Source organism: Hyaena hyaena, unplaced genomic scaffold, assembly GCF_003009895.1.
Source record: "Hyaena hyaena isolate Hyena2069 unplaced genomic scaffold, ASM300989v1 scaffold_13, whole genome shotgun sequence".
Taxonomy (NCBI): domain Eukaryota; kingdom Metazoa; phylum Chordata; class Mammalia; order Carnivora; family Hyaenidae; genus Hyaena; species Hyaena hyaena.
This window is the reverse complement of record NW_024080645.1, coordinates 1,541,858-1,563,396: the sequence shown is the minus strand read 5'-3', so window position 1 is coordinate 1,563,396 and position 21,539 is coordinate 1,541,858. Positions and strand designations below refer to the sequence as shown.

Here is a 21,539-nt window from a genome sequence, read left to right as displayed (position 1 = left end):
GTGGTGGTGGTGCTTTCTCCCACAGACAGGACAACCTCCTAGGAGGGGGGAGGCCCGTGCTAATGGCCTTCCTCCGGACAGACGCAGGGGGCAAGGCCAGCGGCGCCCGGGTGCTGCGTCGCTCAGTGCAGGGGGAGGGGCCAGGGCCTGGGAGGTGTTCACCCAAAGAATGTAGGTTCAAAATTTTTGAGAAGCCACAGATCGGGGGTCTTGTGTAAATCTCCGTGTCAGACAGACCTGAGCCAAGGAAAGTGGTAGGGGCTCGGGTGCTAACAGGCCCGCGGAGGCCGAGACGCAGGCGTGGGTGCGGGCAGCCCTCCCTGCCTGAGCTCCTCACAGCCAGGCCCTACCGAGACCAGGGCTGGAAAGAGGAAGGAAGATGCTGGGGGTTGGTCATTTCCCAGCAGTTCAGAAGGTCACAGGGAGAAGACCCATGGTGAGAACTTTTGTCGTCACCCCCTTTCTGGAAAGGTCTACCCCAAAATGTACACAAAACTGGGTAATTTCAGACGGCGCCAGACTCAGCCCTTCTGTGACAGCCCTTCGTTTCGGCTTCGCCGACCCCCTGGCCCTCTCGGTGGCTCCCTCCCCTCAGGTGCAGGCTCCTGGCAGAGGGGGCTGGGCTTGCCGCGCTCCAGTCAGGAGCAGGCACTGACCTCGTCGTCGTCGTCGTCTTCGTCGTCATCGTCGCCGCCCTCCTCCTCCTCCACTCGAAAAACCATGTCCAGGATGTTCCCTTTGATCTTGAAGTCCCGGGAGGTGCTGAGCTTCATGTGCTGCATCAGGTTCACCTACGACAGAAGCTTCTCTTACCTGCAGTCAGGGGCCCCCTGGGGTGCTGCTGCGCCCCTCGGCCTGCTCTCCATCCGCCCCTGCAGGGACGTCCAGGTCCAGGCCGTCAGATCCCACAGAGCAAAGGGCCGCCGTCTGCCCACTGCGGCCGAGCCGCTTCCGTGGGCCAGGCCCCCTCGCGGGGTACGTGGAAACGGGAGAAAATAAAAAGTAGGTCTACCTTGGACTTCTTCGACAGGTGGATGAGGAACTTTTCATACTGTTCGATGGCAAAGATGAGATTAGGGATTGGCTTGGTTTCCCGCAGAACTCGGGCCTACAGGCAAAGAAGACCTAAATTTCAGGGTCACGGGTTTTCAGAACTGTCCTGTGAAGCAGGAGAACTGCTCGTGGCTTTGCGGGGGAGAAAGCAGTCTGCCCTCCAGGCACACGCACGCCTCCTACGCCAGTCCTCTACGATTTCTCGCAGCTCCACCTCCTCAACGGCCCTGGATACCGATAAAGACAGCACCAGATCCTTCCATTTAGAATTCCTCGGTTTTGTTTCACAGACCGGCTGGAAGAAGGACCATTTGGAGAATGTGGTTGCCTCCCTGACTTGATATTTTTAACACGGTGAGCCCACCCTGCACTGGCCCCGTCTCTCACCCACAAGGGAGGACACTGTTCTCCTCTTTTTTCCCCCCACGATCTTTTCCACAACGGAACTTTGCTGTGTCTGAACATTTAGATGTATTTTCTCAGGCCTGCGTCGTACCCTATAGTACAAACGCACCGTAACCCTGTCAGCCAGTCCACTCGGTGCATAGCTTCTGTCTTAGGTTTTCTAGGACCCGCCTCACTTTTACAAATGCCCCCACCACGGCTGCCCTGGACCCAGGCCGTTAGCGTCTACGGCCAAGGAGTGGAAGTGCTGCAGCGCACGAGTGGGCAGACCTCCCGAAACAGCACTCGTTGCCCAGCTGCCCGAGGTACCCCCTGGTGTCCACCTGTGCCAGCAGTGCCCTCCTCTCCCGCCCTGTCCCCTCACTGACACCAGCGTGTCCTTTAGGGAGCATCTTCGACACACATTAACTCTTCCTAAAATAAATCCTTTCCAATGGGAATCTGAAGCCATTTCCATTTTTAAAGAAAGAGCTTGAGATTTTTCTGGTGCTTCCTCAATAAAGTACGCAGTTTTTAGTTGAGGAAAAAGCCGTTCTACCTGAGCACAAACCCCGTGAGCCTCGGAGAAGCACCTGCAGGCGCGCACACTCTGGTAGCAACTTGAACGAGCTCTAGGTCACACCTCACACAACGTCCCCGTGGATGGTGCGCGGTTCAGCGCGCGCACTGGGAGCTGTGCGGTCACCACCGTGACCCGTCTTAAGCCCTCCCCCACCCTCCCAGGGAACCCCATGCCTGTTTCACAGCAGGCACCCCTCCCCGCACTCCCCCCAGCCCTGGACAACCACCAATCTGCTTGCTGTCTTCTCAGACCTGCCCGTTCTGGGCCTGCCACGTAAATGGAACCCTCCAGTACGTGCTCTTTCTGCGACTGGCCTCTTTCCCAAGGCTCAAGAGCGCTGCCGTGTCAGCAAGCAGCGCGGGCTGCCTACCATGGCCGGAGCAACAGCAGCGGCTTTCCCCTTTTTCTTCTCTCCTGTGTGTTTTAGGCTCTGACTCCTCTTGTTCTGAAGAAATAGAAACAAATTCTCTCAATTCCTGAAAATTTTTCCCGAGAGCCAGCGGGCAGGCCTGGCGGTCATTTTCTAAGAAGGTGAGGACAACAGAGTATGGGGACTCTTCAAGGGACCACGTCCGGGTGGAAAAAACTGGTGCAGACACTGAAAGATGGGGGGCGTTCTGTGACACTTTATGATCCTCAGATTTTTTTTTTTAATTGCTGAGAGGTTTACAATCTCGGTCTCAGAACTAGCAAATGAAAGCGAGGGCCGGAACCACTGTTCTTGTACCAGACCTGCCAAGGGACCAGAGAGGCACAAAGAATGGTTAAAATGGGGACTGTGTTTCCCAACTGGGCAATTGGCTCAAAGGGTTTCCATGAAGGAGAGGTGGCTGCCAGGGCCTCCAGCCCCCCCACTTGAAGGCAGACACCAGGAGAGTGAGTGTGTGCACGCACCACATGGTCACGTGCCTGAGAAGGCTTAGAAGTCATAGGAACACTTTCCTGTGTTGTAAATAATCGCAGAATAAAGGGAACCAAGACAGACAAGACAGAAGAGAGTTAAGGCCTACGCCACACGTGAGGCACACGAAACACAGAAACCTTTACCGGAAGGGGCACTGTGTGCCTTCTGGGAACAAACACACAGGCCCCGTGGGACAAGTTAAGAGAATTAAAATGCAAAGCTGAAGATGGAGAGAACTGTACCACTGGAACCATGTGTGAGAGACTGGAGTCTTAGTCCCCATGGCACGTTCTGGAAATTAAGAAGTAGAGACTCCAGAGGGGCTGGTGTGAAGGTCTATTTTTAGCCCTGGAAGACGGGGTAGACGACGAGGCCCTTTTAAGAGAGGGGCAGGGAAATGGCCACAGACTGAACTCATGTGACCAAGGGGGAAGCAAGGGATCCTTCTAGAGGTGGTCCCCAAGATGGGATCCTGTCCCCTGCCCATTCCCAGTGATTCAGGATGCACTGAAATTACAGCCAGAAGAGGCACCTTTTAAAGGTACATGTTCTGAGCAGCATGCTAAGGGGTTTTCACTGTTTTCTTACTGAGATCCAAGGCTGTGGGGAAAAAAGAAGGGGCTGTAAGAGAATAAACAGCTCTCTGAAAGCAGGCAAATGCAAGCCTGCTTTCTAGATAAGAGTTGGGATTAATGGAACCATACACTTTTTGCCCAAGGTTGCTCATAAAGCACATCTCACAGAGAAGAATGTCTGCCTGTGGATCAGCTGACTTGTCCAGCTTTAAGTCAAATCTAGGTGGGGAAGGGGAAAAACATCCTGAGAATACATACATTGGTTTGTTGGGGGTGGGGGGTGGCGGTGGAATGGGTCAGAAACTTATACAAAACCCTCCAATATTTTACATGACAACGATTCTGGAGGCGGGACTGGGAAAGTACAGCCCATAGGCCAAGATCAGACCACGGCTTGTTTCTGAAAATGAAGTCTCATTAGAACATAGTCCCATTCGGGACACCTGGTGGGTGGCTCAGTTAGTTAAGTGATCGACTCCTGATTTTGGCTCAGATTATGATCTCCTGGTTTGTGGGATCGAGCCCTCTGTGGGACTCTGCACTGAGCATGCAGCCTGCTTGGGATTCTCTCTCTCCCTCTCCCTCAACATAAATAAATGTTAAAAAACAAACAAACAAACAAAAAAAACCCATGGTCACCTTCATTTGCATACAGTCTATGGCTGCCTCTGTGCCGTAGAGCCAGAGGTGAACAGCTCTGATTGACCGTGGTCTGTGAGACCTGAAACATTTACTACCTGGCCTTTTACAGGAAAAATCTGCTGACCCCTGGTGTAGATTCAAGCTATGCGGGTTCAAGTCTGCCTCTGAACTAGCTCTCTATTCTTTGGGTCCACCTCTAGTCTATCTGGGTAACCACTAAGCACAAGGTGTACTAAGAATGAACGAGGTGAAGCGGGAGGGGAGCTCCACACGACCGCAGGCCGGGCTGCAGGCCAGGGAAGGCTTCTCTGCACGTCAGCTGCTCCGGCAAAACGACTGTGGTCTCAGAGTGCCGGCTCCCAAGCCCTACTCTCTGGACCGCCATTCTGGCAAACAGGTAACACGTTCCTAAAAAGTTAAAGTCCTTGAATAGATTTTAAAACTACTACTGAACGTCCTGAATGACTGCTGGGCCTCTCAGCAACTTGAACATGCTAACAGGTACCACGAATCTCTAAGATGAGAAGGAAGTACAAGTACTTCTCATAGAACCCTTTTTTATTTTGTGGACTCAGTCTATACTGCATACTTTGTGAAATGTGGCCTTGCTGGAGATGGGGAACTCAGAACCTGAACTGAAGCGTAGGGGGCTACATCCTGTATCTGGATGAGAGGGGTCTGACAAGCTGGCACGTATGTGCACGGTTCTGAGCGAGCGTGCAGCTGAGGTCCCAGGGGAGGGCCGGAAGCGACAGCTTGGTGACAGCAGGCCACACACTGTGGCCAGACAGAAGACCTGACCCTGAGCACGAGCCTGGTACAGGGCAAGGGGCCAAGGACCTCAGCTATCAGCACACTACTCAGAACTCCTCTGGCCAAACGCAGACGACAGGCCGCTCAGTCACTGATGCACAGGAGAGGGGAGGAAGCACCCGGCACACGGAGCAAAGCAGTTAGCGATGAAGACGTGCCCGCGCACAGCACAGAGGCGGAAACCAAGTGCGGCTTCCCTACGAAGCAGCCACAGCCCACTGCCGGAACATGGGGTCGAGGCTCTCAGCTGGGGCTGGCCCAGGAGTGCCCGTCTGCTGGGCTCTGCTGGGGACATCAGTAACTGCCCTGCAATCCTCTCAACTCCGGGGACTAAGTGGCCTCAGGAGACACAGGGTCTTCGTGTGTTTCAGTCAGTGATTCTCGACTGGGGGTGATTCTGCCTTTTTGAGACATTTGGCAATTTCTAGAGACACTTTGGTTGTCACAGCTGGGAGGCTGCTACTGGCATCTGGAAGGCGGAGGCCAGGGCTGCTGCTCAGTCTCCCAGAATGCACGCAAGAGGCCCTGCATCAAGGAATTCTCTGGCCCGAGAGAGGCCGATAATGCAGAGCCCTCCAGTCCCTGGCTTAAGCCAACAGTTAACAGTGACTCAAGTATCATAGGAACCTGATGGCATCTGTGACCAGATGACATTTACATTTCTCCAAATCTGGAAAGAGCCCATTACTTTACTTTAGGATGAGAAGAAAGGGGTCTGAGCAAATGACAGGAACAGCCCACATGGCCTCGGCCTCCTTGAAAGGGCTGCCGTTCCCACCCACGCTGGCCAATCTCAGCCCTTTGTATGTCCACTGCCTCTTCACTCACACACCAAAGGATGGCTGATGGCACGGATTTAGAATCACCTAGAAATGAACCAAAGTCACAGCTCAAGCATGCATATGCCTTCCCTACTCCAAATGCAAATTTATCACTTTCTCCTACTTAATTAAAACTTTTTCTTTGTCTGAATGAAGATTTCCTTGCTGCAAAGACCTCAGGCTTTGGCTTGAGGCTGAATGGGCAGCCACCTCTGGCTTATGGTAAGTAGGGAAGACGCTTTATATACACTTGGCTCACGTGATCAAGCAGTCTCCTGGGGACACAGAAAGTCCTTTCTGACTGGAAGATCTATTTTGATACGGACTCTGAACCACTTACCTGAATGTAAGAAATGAAAGAATAGCACAGGGGGGTCAAATGAGAACCAGACAGTTTCACCTGCAGCAAAAGAGAAGGAAACCAATGTAAGTGCAGGAATAAAATGCTTCCCCATTCCTAGGAAAGGAATTTGCAACTCACCAGCTTTTCCATATTTTTCGGAATTCCTCCGGAGCTCTGACAAACCTGGAGATACTAACCAAAGATTTCCAAAGATTAACTTGCATCCTCTAGCAGTGTTCCCTAACACCTGCAGGTGACTCAGTGGGCTAAGGGAGTGGGGCTCACCACTGACTGGAGATGGGAAAGAAAACAAGCTGCCCTATTTAGGGAGAAGCCTAGACACAAGCCCTCCTCTGTCCCCTCCTTAGCCTCCCAGGCGACAGGCAATGAAGGGTTTGTTTCTGACTCGCTCAGCTTACTGCTTAAAACTCCTTCAGGCTGATGGTCCCTGCATCTAGAAAACTCATGACTTTACTGTTTTTCCTTTAAATAATGCCAATGGGGCGCCTGGGTGGCTCAGTCAGTTAAGTGTCCAATTTTGGCTCAGGTCATGATCTCATGGCTTGTGAGTTCGAGCCCCACATCAGGCTCTGTGCTAACAGCTCAGAGCCTGAAGCCTGCTTCAGATTCTGTGTGTCTCTCTCTCTGCCCCTTCCTCGCTCATGTTCTGTCTCTCTCTCCTTCATAAATAAAAACATTAATTTTTAAAAAAAAAAGTCAATAAAGGGGTGGCTGGGTGGCTCAGTGGGTTGTGGGACCAGAATGACTCAAACTCGGGTCAAGATGTCACGGTTCATGGGTTCATGGGTTTGAGTCCCACATCGGGCTCTGTGCTGTCAACACAGAGCTGCTTGGGATCCTTTGTATCGTCCCCACCCCCCACCCGCCGCTCCTTCCCCGCCTGTGTGTGCACTCTCTCAAAAATTAAACATTAAAAAAATGCCAACAGAGAGAAGAAGCTTTCAGTATTTCCACTAAAGAAGCGTAGAAGCCACCACATGGCCAGATCTACACCTTCTCAGAGACAGCTGCGCTGCTGTTTGGGGACACCGGACACGGGGGTCTACCATCCTTCTTGGGTTGTCTACACCTTTCTAAGTATTTAATATGGATCACTGCTCGAATCAGAACTAAACCACCCAGTTCCTACCACCTCGCGAATGTCTGCTGAGGACCAAAATATTCGAAGCACTAGAAAAGAGTTCCTTGTTAACAGATAAAACATAAGAAGCATTAACTTAAACTCAGGGCAGGGTATGCCTTGCATTAAAAAAAAAACCTTTCTCCCACCCAAGTACATGACCTGACCCAACTACCTGTAAGACATTTAACACCTACTTGTTAATGGAATAAACGCCTCTTTAGTGCCCAGACTGGTTTGAAATGGTATAATTTAGTGTGCATTAAGGAACTGGATTGAATTCCATAGCTGTAATTTAGATTAAGCCTTAGAAAGCATTCGAAAGGGCATACACTCTCAGTTAGGGGTCACATACAAAAAGCCAACAAAATAAGAGCCTCTAAAGGAGATTTACAATTATCCCAACAACTGTTTCTTCCTGGCCCCTCATGGAGACACCTGCCACCTACTGCCCAAACCAGACTCAAACCATGACTTGCACAGAAGTAGGCAAAAAGAGCTTGCACAGCGGCCTTCACAGCAGGGAGCTGCTGCCTGGCCGAGTCTCAGGCTGGCCGGGGTGGCCTGGTGGGGGTGGCTCCGGTCACCTCTCTGATACTCACGTATCTGACAAGTGCAGTGAGGATGGTGTACATTTTGCACAGGCCCTTTAACAAGATGTCCACACAGCTGCCCGATGGCAGGGCCGTCTGCACCAGCTCATGGAAAAACGTAAGCAGAGTTCCCAGCTGTATGATGACAGCTTTCTCGACAGGATGACTGGGCAGGACTGACTGAGAAGAGGCCTCTTCTAAAGGGAAATGAAATTGGCCCATTCAAACCCACTGACCGTATTTTCAGTTAAAGTGAAGGAGACTTAGAAATCAACTAACCACCATTAAACAGGAAGTCTGTAGGGACAACGAGCATGTAATTCATCATGCAGAGTGAGTCAACAGCCATTCTGTCACAGGCCACGCTACAGTCTTTTTCCATCGTGCTGGAAATCCAGCCCAAGCCAACAGACAAATCAAGCTGCGCTTTTATATACCAGTCAATCTGGATTTTGGTTGTCTCTCTTCACGATTCTTGGAACTCCATCCTGAATGCATCTTACCTGATAGCATTTCTTGGCTCACTTGTCCCTTAAGCTTGGTGATCAGCCAGTCCACTTCTTCTAGGACTTTCTCAGCCTGACTCAGAACAAGTAACTGTGAAAGAAAAGAATGTCTAGCGCGGCTCACTGGTGGAACACAGCTCCCAGGGCCACCTGCGGGTGGGTCATGGGCCTCAGGACATGAGCCACTACAATGGACTCTTCACGTGGAACACAACGGAAGGAGCGGGAAGACTACCTGCCACGGCACGGGGACCCACACTTACACAAACAGTAGGGGCAGCTGTTCTCAAAGTCACCATCGCAAAGTGGTTTGTTTTCTCCATCTCTACATCCTGAGGAGGCAGAGACAGGGGAGATGTAATGGCAGTAAAGCTGTCCCCCAATCGGGATCCCTGCTCAGGGTGCTGAAAGCGATGGCGCGTGACAGTACCTGGTCTATGTCTCCCAGATGCCCGTGGATGTCCTGGGACAAGTCACGCAGCAGGGTGACCGGACTCTTATACAAAACATGGAGGCTGAAGAGCAAACTCATCAAGCCCTTACAAAACGAGGCATCCTCTAAGAGTGGGAAGGAGACAAAACTAAAAGTTATAACCCAGTCAGCCTTTAGGGCACGGTGTGCCTAACCAGGAACGTGGCTTGCCCTGTCCCACGTACGATACCACAGTGCTACGCACAGTCTGCCCATGGCACCGTGGCACACTCTGTCCATGGGCCCAAAGAACGGAGAGGTTTCCTAGTATTAGCCAGTCACTCTCACCGTGTAACTAGCACCCAGATCAAGAAACAGAACGTTACCAGCACCCCAGAACCTCCCCTCCTACCTCACTTGCCCTAGCAAGGGACCAGCTATCCTGATTTCCACCGGCACGTCTAGTTTTGTCCAATTTTGGACTTTATCTAAATGGAATCAAGCAGTAAGTATCTTCATGTGTCTGGCTGCTTCTGTTCACCATCAGGTTTGTGCAGTTCCTGCACATTGTGTGTCCGTAGTGTGGGTGTGTGCACACGGCCATTCCTTTATCCACCGCACTGCTGACAGGCAAGTGGGTTTGTTTCTGCCTATAAAAGCAGCGCTGCTGGGAGAAGCCAGGAGTGGGGCTGCCGGACAGCAATCCGATGATGCCCAAGAGTCTCCCAAGTGGCTGCATCAACACAGACCTCTTCCAGTGGCGGAGGGGAGGGCCGACCGTGCTGCATTCTTACCAGCACTTGGTATTGTGGATCTTTGTCATTTTGGTCCTTCTGGTGACTGTGTAATGAGTACCTTTTCTTTTTAAAATGCAATATATTTGGCAAAGATGATTTTATATAAAGCCTAAAAGGAAACAAGGAAGGAAACTTACCTTGGCTGTTTTCCTTGCAAATCTTGGATGTCCAGGATAACATCTGCACAAACTAGAAATCATTTAGATATTAAAGAAACATGCCAGAAGACAAACAGGCCTAAGTGCTGTCAGACTGGAAGAGCTCTAGACCTTTCTAAATCTCATCACCTGCAGAAATTTGTGCCTGGATCTAAAGTGATGATCTACTAAGAATAGCATAAAAATAAGTCCAAAATTATTAGATGAATTACTGATTCTTCTCTCATGATAAACATATGACTTAATTCTCAAAGTCTGTGCTCTCATTATGGACCAAAGGTCCTAGGGTCTGGGCTCTTACCCCCTAAGCTGCTCTACCCCCCACCACCATGGTCTAGGGCTAATGCACCTCCCCCTTCAGCTCCCATGCCTCATTCTCTCCACACCTGAGACACCTTGAAGACTATCAGTCTAATGGAAAGATGCAGGAGAGTGAGATCCTGGCCATAAAGACAGCAGAATTTGCTTCTAGGAGCCAAGAGGCTGAAGGAGGTTAGAGGAGAGTAGGGGAAAAAGGAAGAGGCAAATAACCAGATGCCTCTTATGTGAGCAGAGGAGGCTTAAGACCCGAGGACAGCAGGGTCCCGAGAGGCCAGACACAGACTCAAGCCTGCTGCTCTGGCCGCTCCCTGAACGGGTTCTCAGCCACACAGGCACTGGCGTTCAGTATACTAAGTGCGAAATGACCAGCAAAAACTCAAATTTCAAATTTTGATCTGTTGAGGTAAAAAATAAATTGATGCTAATTCTGAAAGGTCTCTGCGAACGGATATAAAAGGGTCTGCAGAACACCGTGTGAAATGTAATAAGCTGGATGCCGAACAAGCTTTTGTGTGAAGACAGACAGGGCGGGAAATAAGAATCTAGATTCCTATTTGCTTCCACAGGAATCAAGGAACTCTCGGAGGATACTTCCAAAACTAAAAACGTAACTTACTTATTTGGGAGAAGAGAACGGAACAGGTGGAAAAGGACAGGACCGGAGTGAGAACACTCACTGTAAGTCTTCTTATAATTTCTGGTTTTCAAATCATAGGACTTTATTACCCACTCAAATTTAAAAATATTTTAAAGAGATTATCTGAAATGATGGAGCTGGGTGATGCATTTTGAATGATAATATTTTCCTATATGTATGATCAATTCCAAATCCACGGATTTCCCTCAAACGTCCCCACTCCCTGGCGCTGTCTCTCCTAGTGTTCTGTTCGCTGCGGCAGCATCAGTGAGTGGGTGAGCGGCTTGGCGCCAGGACGATGGGAGTAGCTAGCAAGACGGACTTTCTTTGGGCTACTGGAAACTAGAACGCGAAGTTCAGGCTTGCTTTTCAGCACTCAGACGCAGTCATACTCCCGGACTACAGGCTCCTAAAAGGCCAGCTCTTCCGGCAGCAAGGGCCCACACAAGGAGCCCGTCTTCCTGACGAGCAGGAAGCAGATGTGGTAGGAGCACACAGCCCCAGGCATCACAGGCGCTCCTCCTCATGTAGGGAAAGCACTCCTGAACGGAACAGACCCACAAAATGTGGCCCTTCTCTTCTATGTGTGCGAATGCTCATGTGACACACATTTCTACAGGTGTGTGCACACCTATACACATATGCACAACCCATCTTGCAGACTTGTTTCTGCTTTGGGACTGGAGTCACGCTTTCTGACTTAATCACCTTTTGCTGAATTTCTCCCAAACTCGGTACCAGCGAACCTTGCTTAAAGCTCAACGTCAGCTACCTTCATAATTAATATGCTTTTATCGTAGAAAAGAGGAAACACCAAAAGTGAGTAAAAACATGCTAAGAAGGCTGAAGGCACCAAAGATAAACAGGCTTTTTTTTTTCTTTTTCTGTAGCGCTTACTGCTTACAAGGGTCAAGGGCAATGGCTAAAAAAAAGGCAGTACGTTCTTGCCCTATATGGCTGCATATAATGTGTAAGAAAGGGATTATTTTCCAGATCTTATATTAACTCAGGAGCGTAATAAAATATATTATTTAAAAATAAGATTTAAAGAGGACATTTAGGGGCTCCTGGGTGGCTCAGTCAGTTAAGCATCCAACTCGATTTTGGCTCCAGTCATGACCTCATGGTCATGGAACTGAGCCCCGGGTGGGGCTCCGCACTGAGTGGGGAGCCTGCTTGGCCTTTCTCCCTCTCTTTCTGCCCCTTCCCCTTTCACAAGCACACGAGCAATCAATATTTAAAAAAAAAAAAAAGTGGACATTCAGATACGTACGATACAGCTGATCCTCAAACAGTGCAGGGGTTAGGGGCACTGACCCCTGTGCACTCAAAAATCCACATAGAACTTCAGACTCCCCAGAACTGTAACCACTAATCGCCTAGTGTTAACCAGAAACCTATGTATTACATCAACAGTCTATTAACGCTTATTTTGTATGTTATATGTATTACATAGCATATTTTCACAATAAAACTAGAGCAAAGAAAAGGTTATTAAAATCATCAGGAGAAAAAGATACATCTGTAGTACTGGACCGCACTTACAAACTGCACTTTGAACCCACACTGTTCAAATCTGTGCTATTCAAGGGTCACCTGTACTCCCCGCCTCTGAGGGATGATGCTGGGTGGGACTGATTAAGTAGCACTTCTTTCTACCTGAGGGGAGGACGGCTCCAGCAGCTTGGACAAGTTGGAGAGAACAGTGACCAGTAGGAGGGCTTCTCTGCCATTAAAGTCTTCCTCTTGGCCGCTCAGTAAATTCAACAAGGACCTCTGGGAAAGGAAAGCACCGGGGAAAAATCAGCAGATATGTTCCTGTCATGGAGAAGAGGCCTCTGGCCAGAGATCCCTAAGGCTGGGGCAGAAAGGACTCCAAGTCACCAACATTCCAGGAGGACAAAACCTGAAAATAAACATGGGTCACACAAGTAGCTTCCTGCCCTGCTCTCGACCACGAATCCAAGGGTTCTCCTGAAAACTATGGACTCCTTCTCGTCTAAGCCCCTGCCAAATGTACACCAGGAACGAACAGCGCACCCAACTTTGGGTGGTTCATAACTTCGGAGGCCTGCCCACCGGCCTCAGGTTCAGACCTCGGCCCAAGCCCAGCACTCCACACACAGCTTCCTGGCTTCCCCTGCCCTGGTCCTTTCTTACCACCTGAAATACTCTCCGTTTTGTCTTTCCTCACTCAGCGTCAGCTCCCCAAGGGGAGGGGTTTTGTTTGTGTCCTGCTATATCCCCAGCACCTGGAACAGTCCCAGCACAGAGCAGGAACTTGAACACCGCGACAATTACTGGTTAGAAGCTAAGGCTTCGATGTCCGGGCTTTATGCAATCCGACAGAGCCAGACTGTACCATGGACACAAATCAAAGACATAAACTCTCTACCTCAACAGGCTCTCCTCACGTCACCTCTAACAGTGATTCTCGGAGGCATCCCATGCTACAGGCCGGGGTGGCTTAACATCCGTCCTCCCCAGCATCCTCTGGAGCGCATGACCTTCCACTCAGTAGAGCTATATGCCCTGTTGCCTGGATGGTGACCCAGAAGAAATCACGTGCTCCTTGCCCGCCGTCTGCCCGTCGCCCCAGCCGGCTCAGCTAACGGTCCCCCCGGGGCCCTCAGGCAGGCAGGGCAGCCTGCCGGGCTGCTCACCTGGAACTGCCGGATCTGGAACGCTGCTCTGTGAGTGACACTGCCTCCCCCCTCCTCTCCGTCGTCATCTGTGGCATCTAGGAAAAGAACGCATCTCTCTCAAATGGACTTACTACTATGCTTTTTTTGGCCTTTTAATAGGAAGTTGAAGTTTTAGAAAGCCAAATAAATAAGTCTGGGGGCAGACTTAAATATATTCCTAACATTCTGCCATTTGTTAATTCTTTCAATTTCCAGTCACTATTTGTGGTTCTGTGCAAAATCCAGTAAATGCCAATTCTGAATCCACTAGATGTCACTCTGTAGCCACCTTAGACCTGCTCTCAGGTGTCCTCTGGTAGATTAACAAACAGAATCAAGAGGCTTGGTTAAGAAAGAGAAACCCAGATCAAGTCCATTAATCAAAACTGAAATGCCCACCTAGAGCCCTGAGGAAGTGCTGAATCCTGGGCTCAAAGAACTGCTGCACAGCACTGAATATCTTCTGTAGGCCCTCCAAGCACAGCAGGGAGATGCTCTTTCCTTTCTCTTTCTTTCCCGAATCTTCCACGGAAGTAGGAATGGAAGTGTATCTCCAAATTAAGACCCTGAGAATAAGAAAAGTGATTTTATTAGTGTCAGGTTCACTGAGGTAAATTTATATACTGCAAAATTTACATGCCATACATGTTACAGTTCAATGAATTTTAACAAACCTCTATAGTTGTGTAATCATCCCCACAATCAAGATATTTTCATCTCCCAGAAGTTTCCCCAGTCTCCTCTGTAAGTCAGTCCTCTCCTGACTTTCCAAGCACTGATTTGATTCCTATCCCTATGGTTTTGCTATTTACAAAACAACATATAAAAACATAAAAAGTGGCATTCACAGGTAGCTTCCTAGCTCTCTCAATTTAACGTATACTTCCTGCGATTCAGCTATGTTGCCATGTAGTTTGGAATTTTTTGTGTAGACAATTATATCATCCTTAAAGACACTGTTATTTCTTCCTTCCCAACCTGGATGCCTTTGATTTCTTTTTCCTGCCTCACTGCACTGGCGAGGCCCTCCAGTGTGATGCTGAATAGCAGTGGTGAGAGCATGGGGAGGGGGTAGGAAGCATTCGGTTCTTAGTCATTAATTATGGTATTGATTGTAGGTTTTGTGGATTCCCTTTATCAGACTGTTAAAGTTCTCTTTTATTCCTAGTTTGCTCAGAGATTTTATCATGAATACGTGTTTAATTTTCTGGATCTATTGAGACGATTATATAATGTTTTCTTTCCTTTAGTCTCTTGATAATGATGAGAACCGTAATGAGTGATAACAAATTTTTTTACAAAGTTTATTCATTTATTTCGGGAGCACGCATAAGTGGGGGAGGGGAAGAGGGACAGAGAATCTCATTCAGGCTCTGTGTTGTCAGGGGACAGGGTTTGGGGCTCAAACTTACAAACTGAGATCATAACCTAAGCTAAAATCAAATGCCAGATTTTTTTTTAATGTTTATTTACTTTTGAGAGAGACAGAGCATGCGTGGGGGAGGGGCAGAGAGAGAGGGAGACACAGAATCTGAAGCCGGCTACAGGCTCCGAGCTGTCAGTGCAGAGCCTGACGCAGGGCTCGACCCATGAACTGTGAGACCATGACCTGAGCTGAAGTTGAACACTCAACTGACTGAGCCACCCAGGCGCTCCTCCAGAGCCAGATGTTTAACCGAACGAACCACCCAGGTGCCCCCTGATTTACAAATTTTGAGCCAACTTTGCATTACTGAGAAAAATTCTCCTTAATTACATCATACTTCTTACAAATTGCTAGGCTTAATTTGCTACTATTTTTTACATCTACATTCATATGGGAAATTGGTCAACAGTTTTTTTTTTTTTTTTTTTTTTATGTTTTATTTATTTCTAGGAGAGAGAGAGAGAGACACAGCATGAGCAGGGGAGGGTCAGAGAAAGAGGGAGTCACAGACTGAAACAAGCTCCAGGCTCTGAGCTGGCAGTCAGCACCGAGCCCGACGCGGGGCCTGAACCTATGAACCACGAGATCATGACCTAAGCGAAAGTCAGACGCTTAACTGACTAAGCCACCCAGGCGCCCCTGGTCAGTAGTTTTCTTATCCTGTCTGGCTGAGTTTGGGATTAGGTAATGCTGGCTTCATAAAATAAATCAGGACATATTTATTCTCTCCTATTTTCTGAAAGAGTTTGCATAAATTGGCACTATTTCTTTCTTAAATGTTTGGTAGAATTCACCAGTAAAGGCATCATGCAGTTTTGAGGGTAAATTGTGAACCACAAATTCAGTTTTTCTTTTAAAGATTTTATTTTTAAGTAATCTCTGTCCTCAATGTGGGGCTCGAACTCACAACCCCCAGATCAAGACTCCCATGCTCTTCCGACTGAGCCAGATACCCCTCAATTTCTTTTCTTGGGTAAAGTTGATCTATTTATTTAGAGAGAAAGAGCAGGTGAGAGAGTGCGCACAAGCACAAGGGGGGGGGGGGGGGGAGGAAGAGGAAGAGGAAGAGGAAGAGGAAGAGGAAGAGAAAGAGAGAGAAAGAGAGAAAGAGAGAGAGAGAGAATGAGAATATCCCAGAAAGGCTCCTCGCTGACAGCGAGGACTTACACTGACTAACCATGAGACCATGACCTCAATCAAGAATCAGATGCTTAACCAACCAGGTGCCTCAATTTCTTTAATAGTCACAGGATTATTCAAGTTACCTATTTCTTCCTGATTTCAAAAGATTTGTTCGTTTCATTTATGTAATCCAGTCTCCTGGCATAAAATTGTTAGCCTTCTACCATCATACATGTTTCCTGTCTGCAGAATCAGCAGTGATCATCTCCTGTTTCTATCTGGTAGCTGTGATTTATGTCTTCTCGGGTCTCCTCACCAGGCTAGCTAAGATTTACTGCATTTACTGATCTCAGAGATTCAGCTTCTGGCTTCATCCCTTTTCTCTATGATTTGTTTCTGTTTTCAATGATTCTACTTTGTCTTTATTACTTCCTTCCTTCTTCCACTTTTATCTTTTTCTTTATTTTAACATGGGATCTTAGAGATTTGCTATTTCTTTCCTAACATAACCACTGACTGTTACAAGTTTCTACCTAAACACTGCTTTAGCTGGATCATACAAATTATAAAATGTAGTGTGTTCATTTTCATTCTGTCCAAGACATTTTCTGATTTCTGACTTCCTCTCTGAGTATGGATTATTCAGAAATGCATTAAATTTCCAAATATATAAGGATAATCCAGTCATTTTTAAAAAATTAAAAAAATATTTGTTACCAGTTCCTTGTTTAATTCTGTTACGCGCAGAGAACATACAGATTTCTATTTTAAAAATTTGTTCAGTTTGTTTTATGGCCCAAAATGTGGTCCACTTTGATAAATATACCATGTGCACATGAAAAGAATGTGCATTTTGAAACTGTCATTAAATATTACATAAATACCCAATAAGTCAAGCTGGATGATCATGTGGCTCAAGGCTTCTATGTCCTTCCTGATTTTCTACCTACTGAATTTTCCAATGATTTCTAAGAGGGGATGAATTACTTGCTTATTTCTCCTGCAGTTCTATCAGTTTTTGCTTAAAGAATTTTGGTGCTTTGCTGTTAGGTACATATACATTAAGGTTGTTATGCCAACCTGGTCAGTTATTTAGTCATTACATAACATCCCTCTTTGTCCCTAGTGTCAGAAGAACATTTTCTATGTAACTAACATTCCACATCAAAGCAGGACTAGAAAAAGACTATTAGCGATTCCACTTTCACTCTTATGGTACGTCCAACATCAAACTGGCTTCATCCCCGCCCTCCAGTTTCTGCTCTCGGAGATTCCACAGCAAGTGGAACAGGTTTCTGAGGGTGAGAGTGACTTACCGAGTTATATCGCAGAGGTTCTGGAAGATCTTCTCTGGGTTTTGGCCATCGGGGCCACGCACATGCCCCGTTTCCTTTAGCTGCTGTACCTTTTGCAGAGCCACACTCACTGCGTAGCGCATAAACTCATTGTTGGACCTTAGAACTGACAGGCTCTCTTCGTGACTCTGGGCACTGTCCCTAGAGAGAGAGAAAAACAGATTTCTCTACTGCTATTGGGATCTAGAATTAGGTTCTCTAGGGACTATTCAGAAGAGCAGGACCTGGAAAGTTCTTACTGACAGACCCCAGGCCGTCCAGGCCACAGCTGCCTTTTTACAACCTTCGTTCTTAGTGTTACCTTATCTTCTCCCCTCCCCCAATCTCTTCACTTTGATATAATTTTAATGTCAGTCTTAGGGGCGCCTGGGTGGCTCAGTCGGTTAAGCATCAGACTTTGGCTCAGGTCATGATCTCACGGTTCGTGGGTTCAAGCCCCGCGTTGGGCTCTGTGCTGACAGCTCAGAGCCTGGAGCCTGCTTCAGAGTCTGTGTCTCCCTCTCTCTCTGCCCCTCCCCTGCTCATGCTGTCTCTCTCTCCCTCAGAAATAAATTTAAAAAAATAATAATACATTAAAAAAAAAAGTCCGTCTTAGTTTCCTTTGTTGCTGTTGTTCTTACTTTGTTTTTTCAATTAAGGTTTTTCTTTTTTCTCTTTTTATCTGTTATACTGCTCAAGCTACTTAGGTAGATTTCCCTACAATACCTTACTATAATCTATCCCTTACTTTTGTTCAATAGTTCACTGTTTCTCAGTTTTCCTTAAATAATTTAAGGTATCCTTTAAAGTGCCCACCTAGAAGCATCCAGCTTTCATATCACAGAACTTACAAAAAGCTCCCGACTTATTTCTTACTGTATACACGCGAAGAACTGTGAATCCGAACTAGCTAATACTGGTGAGCCTGGGCAGCTGCTCCTATCTGCACTGCACAGACATCCGTAAGCACTCTGCTACCACCTTACCTGAAAAGAGCAGTGAGAAGATCAGACACAAATTTCATGGACAAAAAACTATCATTTGTTTTGTTGGCCGTTTTAGTTTTGCCTTTGCCAGCCTTTTCGTTAAGGATGTCAGAGAGTTTCTTGTAACACATAAATAAGCTCAGAACCTCCGCAAGCTTATTCTTACTGCATAAAGGGAAAAAGAGACCACGAAGGAAAAGCATCAGAATACTGTGGTTTACTTTCACACCCAATAATAAGGAAATCACAATGTTTCTTTAGGGATTCTAGATGTTAGATTTTAAACACATTATAAATGAATGAACTTGCATTAAGTTCAGATCACTCTAATCCACCTGTGTTATTTTTTTCTCTTATTTATACCAGTCAATGCAGAAAGTGGTATTCAAAGTCCAATACCACCAAACCATCAAAATTTCTTTATTGAAGTTAGAACTTGAGTTTAGGGTCTGGAAATTTTGGATAAATGGAAGGCTGCTAGAAGGACAACATTCCCCAGCCCCTGTGGCTTATGTTTTGGTGTTCTCTGTCTCAGGCTAGATGTTCACCTGAGAGACAGTGTCATGGCATTTGGTCTGTTAGTACCCAGCATGCTATTAAGAGTTAAAAAAACAAAAAACCAAAATCATAAAATAGAGTATTCATCAAAATGCAAGGGGAGTTGTACATATTGGTACCTTACCTAAAATTACTTATGGAGAAGTTATATTCTATGAGAACCTCACAAACCCCCATCACAAGAGAAGCACAGATATTATTTTTGATGCCAACACCAGTGTTCTGAGAAAAATCTGCTGATTTATCCTAAAAGGCAAAAGATAAAATTAATAAGCTATCAAGGCACCTGACTGGCTCAGCTGGGGGAGCATGCAACTCTTGATCTCAGGGTTGTAAGTTTAAGCCCCATGCTGGGTGCAGAGATTACTTAAAAATAAAATCTAAAAAAAAAAACCAAAAAACAGTAAGCGGGGCGCCTGGGCGGCTCAGTTGGTTAAGCGTCCAACTCTTGATTTCAGCTCAGGTCATGATCTCATGGTCTGTGGGACTGAGGCCTGAGTCAGGCTCTGCGCTGACAGTGCAGAGCCTGGTTGGGATTCGCGCTCTCCTTCTCTCCCTGCCTCTCCCCTGCTTGTGTGTTCTCTCTCAAACTTAAAAAAATTAATAAGCTATTCAAAAGCCCCCATGTTCAACAGAGCTGAGACTCAGCCGTTACCAGTTCAAAGTCCTCTAGCTCACTCTTGATCGTTCTGGTCGTAATGGACTCCAGCAGGTCCTCCAGTTCTCGGTAGACCCCTTCCTCCTCCTCCTCCTCCTCCTCCTCCTCCTCCCCCCGCCGTAGGGGCACCACTCTCTTCCTACACCAGGCCAGACAGTGCTGGACACAACACAGCAGATAATCCTGTAGAAGAAAAGAGTAAACATTGCTGAGTGTTTAAGGGATAACCAAGGAGGCCACTGATAATTGTAACCTATAAGGCTAAAGTAAGTTATTCATTAGCGTCACAGATTAAATCAGCCTGAATTAAACCTGGAAAAAATTAATTGAACCAACAAAGGTATTTTTGCATTCTTCCCTGATCTTTTCCCTAAACTGGCTTTGTAAGTAGCAGGCACCTCAGAATGCAACAGCAGAACGTGCTGTTACCGATCTAGTGGGAACACCATGAAGCCCGCTGTGAAGTTAAATCCTCTCTGGCTACTGAGTCCCAGAGGCTGTTCTGACGACAGGAGCTGATGATGAGGGAGTCGCTGGGAGACCAGCAGGGCACCTCCATCTCGCGGCACGGAAGGCCCACTGATGCAGGCAGGGTCCGACAACGGAAACACCACCTCCTCCTCCCTCACGCGCTCTAAGCTGCTTGGGGTGGTGGAGCGTCAGTTTTTATCTTCTTTTTCCTGTCTTCCTGAGGCTGGACAGCAAGAACTGTCCTAGTTCCCCTGAGGGTTCAAGAGTGCCAATTCTAGCTCAGCCTAAATCATATACTCCCTCCAGGCTAATGAAGCAGGTCTCCTGGGTTCATCTGCTACTGAGTGACCCCCCCTTCCCCATTTCAAAGTATGTTTAGTATATTATATAGTCAAAGAGGCACAAATGGGAAATGAAATGCTCCTTGGGGGAGGTAATGGAGACCCTGATTTTGTAAACTGTGGACATGGAGATAGCTTACCAATAGATCCAAGGTTATGATGGGTCAGAAAAGATAAGGAGGGAAGATTTAAGAGTAAAAGTTCATTGGGAGTACCGGAAGAGTGCTTTCAGGAAAGGCATCTCTTCCTGAAGACGGACTCTTATCAACAGGGTTGATTCTTTTACTTAACAGTGAAAATAATGGTTATAAGAGGAATAAAAGTCTCACCAGTGGTTCTTGTAGACAGATTCGATCTCCCTGGATTAAAATACAAGCTTCTAATTTCAGAGGCGGCAGCACATCAGGTTTTGGCTCATAGAACTGTTTTAACTGTGTATGGTAAGGAAGAAGACACACATGGCTCATGAATGCTTTTCACTTCTTTACTTGGTCAAACTAATGACACCCTTAATGTCCAATGCCTCCTAAGACCTATTTCCCAAGTGTCCAAAGAACAACGCAGCAAAATATGTGTGGCTTTGGCTCAACTCATGCTTTACCCTTGCTTTAGGCATCATATTGAGATCTTCTTTCCTACTCCATTTCTACTAACTCTCACATAAAACATGGTGCTCTCTCTCTCACATCAACTCCTAAACCTGCGTAAGCGATCAGCCTTTCTCGTATAGCTGATAGTTAACAATGTATAAATAAGCTCGGGTCAGAATGGCTGAGTCCAGGTCCCAGTACGACTCAGAGGTTAATAATTTTGGTGATGGCGTCCGCATCCGTATCTTCCTCATCTGTGTTGAAATATTCTTACTATAAACACATAAGGCTGTATAAGAATTAAACATGCCAATACATGTGAAGTGCTAAAAACACTACTTAGCACATAATAGAGATCAAGAAACGTTAGCTATTCTTTTTCTTTTTACTTTGAGTCTGCATAGTTTTACTGGGACACATACTAACCTGAGTTGGGAAGCACTGTTCTATACCTTCAATCACAATTTTCTATGATGTTAAGTGTATGAATCTTGATGGGCTGATTATTACAGTTTGAAAGATACACTATAGTTAAAAGGATACAAATTTTATATAGGATCAGGCTTGAGGCCCAATGGAAATCTTTTGATAAATATTATAGGGACCTTCTAATAATTTCTACACAGCTGAGATCTCAACTGCAAATGGAGCTTCTTCAGAATTTTAACAAAGCAATGGCATACAAA

At 47.0% G+C, this 21,539-nt stretch overlaps 1 protein-coding gene across 2 annotated transcripts in view; it reads right to left on the bottom strand.

Annotated features, from left to right (window-relative positions):
• Window positions 1-21,539, bottom strand: part of FANCI (FA complementation group I) — an 82,903-nt gene that overhangs the window by 623 nt on the left and 60,741 nt on the right. For both annotated transcript variants that reach the window (XM_039217206.1, XM_039217197.1), the window contains exons 20-37: window positions 20,593-20,694; window positions 19,449-19,634; window positions 18,918-19,039; window positions 18,236-18,400; window positions 17,232-17,411; window positions 13,767-13,933; window positions 13,347-13,423; window positions 12,343-12,459; window positions 9,705-9,756; window positions 8,789-8,916; window positions 8,622-8,690; window positions 8,356-8,449; window positions 7,862-8,049; window positions 6,257-6,310; window positions 6,116-6,175; window positions 2,391-2,465; window positions 1,013-1,108; window positions 657-791 (exon numbers count right to left, since the gene is read on the bottom strand). In XM_039217206.1, coding sequence (XP_039073137.1) covers window positions 657-791; window positions 1,013-1,108; window positions 2,391-2,465; window positions 6,116-6,175; window positions 6,257-6,310; window positions 7,862-8,049; window positions 8,356-8,449; window positions 8,622-8,690; window positions 8,789-8,916; window positions 9,705-9,756; window positions 12,343-12,459; window positions 13,347-13,423; window positions 13,767-13,933; window positions 17,232-17,411; window positions 18,236-18,400; window positions 18,918-19,039; window positions 19,449-19,634; window positions 20,593-20,694 — 2,067 coding nt within the window. The remainder of the gene's footprint in view (window positions 1-656; window positions 792-1,012; window positions 1,109-2,390; window positions 2,466-6,115; window positions 6,176-6,256; window positions 6,311-7,861; window positions 8,050-8,355; window positions 8,450-8,621; window positions 8,691-8,788; window positions 8,917-9,704; window positions 9,757-12,342; window positions 12,460-13,346; window positions 13,424-13,766; window positions 13,934-17,231; window positions 17,412-18,235; window positions 18,401-18,917; window positions 19,040-19,448; window positions 19,635-20,592; window positions 20,695-21,539) is intronic.